The 4,226-nt window shown below is 36.0% G+C and overlaps 1 protein-coding gene across 1 annotated transcript; it reads left to right on the forward strand.

The window, feature by feature from the left end:
* Positions 1 to 1,978: 1,978 nt before the first annotated feature.
* Positions 1,979 to 3,256, forward strand: LOC144640343 (melanocortin receptor 3-like). The gene has a single exon (XM_078499514.1). The coding sequence runs from the start codon at positions 2,014 to 2,016 to the stop codon at positions 2,932 to 2,934; it is 921 nt and encodes a 306-aa protein (XP_078355640.1). The 5' UTR covers positions 1,979 to 2,013; the 3' UTR covers positions 2,935 to 3,256.
* The last annotated feature ends 970 nt before the right edge of the window (positions 3,257 to 4,226 follow it).

Raw genomic sequence — 4,226 nt, forward strand, 5'->3', positions numbered from 1 at the left:
ACCAAATCACGTGTAACAATTGCAACCAATACTACATCGGGAGCACTACACGCTTTATCCACGATCGAGTAAGAGAACATCTGAACAATGACAATTCCTCCGTGAAGAAACTCATTTCAAAGTGCCAAAACAAAGTCCACAAAGGCATCGAAATCAAGACCATTGTACTAGAAAACGACTGTTTGAAGCTTTTTACATACGGAACTACAAACCTGCCCTCAACTCACGAGAAGAATGCAGTGAATTCGCGGACTTGTTATTCTAATACTTATTTTAACATATCTAGAGACTCTTTGTACTTTGACACTCGCTCGTAAGACCACATTTTCATTTTTATTCATATTTGTATCTTATCATTTAGCATTTAAATTTACCGCCCACATTCTTTCGCTTTTCTCACGTTTTATTTTACATCTGTATATAAGCCTCGATATTGATCCATCACAAATATCTTCTTGTTTTTGTTTGCAAAATGTAAGTGTTACCAAACAGTACCAAAATGTTTTAAAAAAATCCACTTTATCCTTAAAAATATATGTACCTTAATTGATACATGGTTTGAAATAGGCCGCTCTTCTCTATAAAGCCTCTTCTTATAAGGTCTTGAAAAGAAACAATTTCAATATAGCTTTTATGGTAATCTTCACACATAATTATCTTTGATAAATGCAAAATACTATCAAGAACGTTTCAGAACCAGAGCACCTTGGAAAAAATATATTTTCTTCCTTTTTGCAGTACGTTAGATTTTTTTGCAGGTTTTAGTAAATCAGGCAATTTCTTGTTAGAAAATTTAAAGTGGCACTATTTGCTTCATATATGACGATAATTAATTTCAGTGGTTTTATAAATGCTAATCACATAATGTGACCTAATGTGCTTTGTTCAAAAATGCTTCACAATTTTTATGTATCTTGCTCCTTCTTAATTAATGAAAACATACTTATTTGTAAGGTATTTGTGCTGCTTTGGCTAAGCTCTGTTTGCTGGGACAAAAACAGACATTCCCATTTGGGATATTTTGGCCACAGGTGTGGCCGTTTTATTTCAAAACAATCAGTTAAAGATGACATTAGAAAGACAAACAAGGAAATATCCCAGCAAAGGTGGGGGAAAACCCGCCTAACGTTCGGTAAGACATAAGACAGGGAGCGGAGGGAGGGAAAAATGGACTAAGTTAGCCATGTTGTGGCAATGCTTCAACAAAGGTCGAACTAGTACCCAGGTTACCTAACTTTCATGTTAGGAGCAATGATGTAATCTCTCACCAGAAGCTGGGAACTAATGCGTCGCAAGCTACATAAAAACATTTATTTTTCCTGCGTGAAATAAATATCCTTTCCAGGTTAGCAGTAATTTGTAGGGGTTTACATCGATTTGAAGGTTAATGTTCTGCACCACAAATTTTTAATTTAAAGATATCGTGACATGGCGCCTTTAATGTTACCAGTGAACAACACGACAAAACAACATAACACAGAAACAAAATGACATAAGCATAACGACATAAAGACAAGAACTGATCTTTTCTTTATGTCGTTATGTCCTCATGTCACTAGTGTAAACAAGGACTTAAACTCCGAACACCGGACATTTTTTTTATGGATAAGACAATTCAATTGTACAGTAAAGTAATTTTGAATCGTCGTTAATTAGCTTATTAATGCAGATTTTAATTTCAACGACATCATCGAGGTACTCAAAAAGTCTCCTTATTGTTTCCGATTGAATTCAAATGCAGGTGGGAAAACTGACATCTTGTCATATCAGTATGATAAGCTGCAGTTTTAGCAAGTTTAATTATAACAGCCGTTCATTGTTGTGTTTGGACACATCTTCCTGTGGCATTGCAAGAAAACAGTTTGAAGCTACTGAGATTATATACATGCTACAATGAATCTGAAAATCTGCCATACAAACTCAAATGTAAACATTTTACAGACTTTGATTGGCGGCAACATTTGAATGACGAATTCGTCAGTTTTTAGTTCTACTTTGGTAAAGTCTGTCGTCATGCTTAACCATACACTCTCGCTTTGGGATGAATCGGCAGATGATCGAAGTTTTGTCAATGAAGAAACTGCAACTCGTATAACCACCATCGTCGTTGTCAACTGTGCCCTGAATGTGCCACTGATGCTAATATCAATTTTTGGAAACATAATGGTGTTAGCAGCGGTTGCCACAACGTCTTCGCTTCGCTCGCCGTCCTTAATTCTCCTGTGTGGTCTCGCTGTTTCAGATTTGGTTGTGGCAGTGGTCGTTCAGCCAATTTACATCGCCAAAGAGCTTACATCGGATGTTATTCTGCTGGGTGTAACCAAAAAGATGGGATTTTCTTTTTGCGGGATTTCCTTCGCGACAATGGCAGCGATAAGTGTTGATCGTTTTTTGGCACTTCGATATCACATGACGTATAACATGTTTGTTACTACAAGGCGCGTTAAATTAATCTTGGTAATAATTTGGGTTACTCATATCCTGTTGCTGTCCAGCGTTAGCTTTTGGTATCGACTGGCAAATTTCTATATAAATGTTGTTTTAATATTCATGTATATTATAGCTTCTACTATTTCTTACATCGGCATATATCGAATCGTTCGTTGCCATCAGTTGCAGATACTCGCTCAACAGCAGGCAGTGGAAATGCTAACTGATGAAAATTCGTATAACTTTCCGTCATTAAGCCGAAATGCAGTAAACACTTTCGTGTTTTACATCTGCACAATTTTTTGTTATTTTCCATGGCTGATTTACAGGATTTTTTACAGTCATATCTTTGTCACAAATCCGAACACAGCTTGGGTTTTTACAGCAACTTTGCTATTTGCTAATTCCGCCATCAACCCCTTCTTGTACTGCTGGCGTCTTCGTGAACTTCGAGTAGCAGTTATGAAAACAGTAAGAAAAATGTCATGCAACTGCACCAACTGAAAGGACTGCATAAGGATTGACTTATTCAGTACTCCTGAAGATAACTTATTCAGTGGACAACGGTCACCTCTGTTAAAGGTTTAATCTTCTAAAATATTGTAACTTCTTCTTGAACCTCATGCGAATATCATGAACACAGAAAAACTCCATCCAATATGAAAATTTGACGACTATGTGTTTTTCCCGATGTTTTTGCGTTTGATGATTAATGCATAATATATTTTTTTGGCCCACGTTAATGCAATATTGATTTTAAAATCTGAGAGCCTAAGGCATTTTATGAAGTTGAAAATGATGTGTAAAATTTATCCTGTCATTGAAAACCACGTCAATGTTTCTATTTATTTAAAACAGCATTTGCTTGACAGCTACTGAATTAACGTTCATCGACTCGAAGTTTTACATTTTAAAAAAAATATTAAAAAGATGATAATTTACTATGGACTCAGATTGATTTAAAAATATATGGCGAATCGTTGGGCCTAAAGCATTTTATGAAGTTAAAGACTAATGTAAATTTCTTCTGTTCAAAACCACGCAATATTACACTGGCAGTTTTAGTCAAAGTTTCTATTTAGTTTAAAGAGCATTTTCTTGACAGTTACAGAATAAACGTCCATCGATTCGGAGTTTTCAATTGTGAAAATATTAAAAAGGTGTTAATTTACTTTGGTCTGATTGTTTTTGTGAACATGTTTATTTACATAGATGTTCACACAAGGTTCATGTCCATATGATTTTAACTTTTATGTTTCAAAACTACTTTCTCAACAAAACAAAGGTAAAGGATCTGCTTACAAGTAGATGATCAAAATAAAGGTGAATTCTACTGTTGTATCTCATTTAAAAAGAGATACAATTAAAAAGTAAAACCACAACGTTTTGTAGACATCTTGACTCCATTATCAAGTTAAAATGACGGTTATACAGTCGAAGCTCTCGTAAGCGGACACCCTCGGGACGCGAAAAGTGTCCGTAACTGGAGCTGGCCGCTTACGAGAATGGTTCTCGTAAGCGGCCACTAGAGGTGTAGGGGATAGTTGGCCGCTTACGGGAGCTTGCCCAGCTAACATAATGTTAATATGCATGTAAGTGGTGTTTCGAAATGTAACCGGACGTGGATGACGACAAAACTAACACTGAAATATGGTACTGTAATTACTGTAAAATCATTGTGACGAACGGCGATGTGAAGTTGATTGATAAAAACAAAATACAGAGGTTGTTTAAAGGATTTTTTGGAGGGTGTCCGCTTACGGGAGCTTAAAAACAGAGAAAAAGTCCAAGTCGTA

This window comes from Oculina patagonica, unplaced genomic scaffold (genome assembly GCF_052425735.1).
Source record: "Oculina patagonica isolate OP01 unplaced genomic scaffold, crgOcupat unplaced264, whole genome shotgun sequence".
NCBI classification, from domain to species: Eukaryota; Metazoa; Cnidaria; class Anthozoa; order Scleractinia; family Oculinidae; genus Oculina; species Oculina patagonica.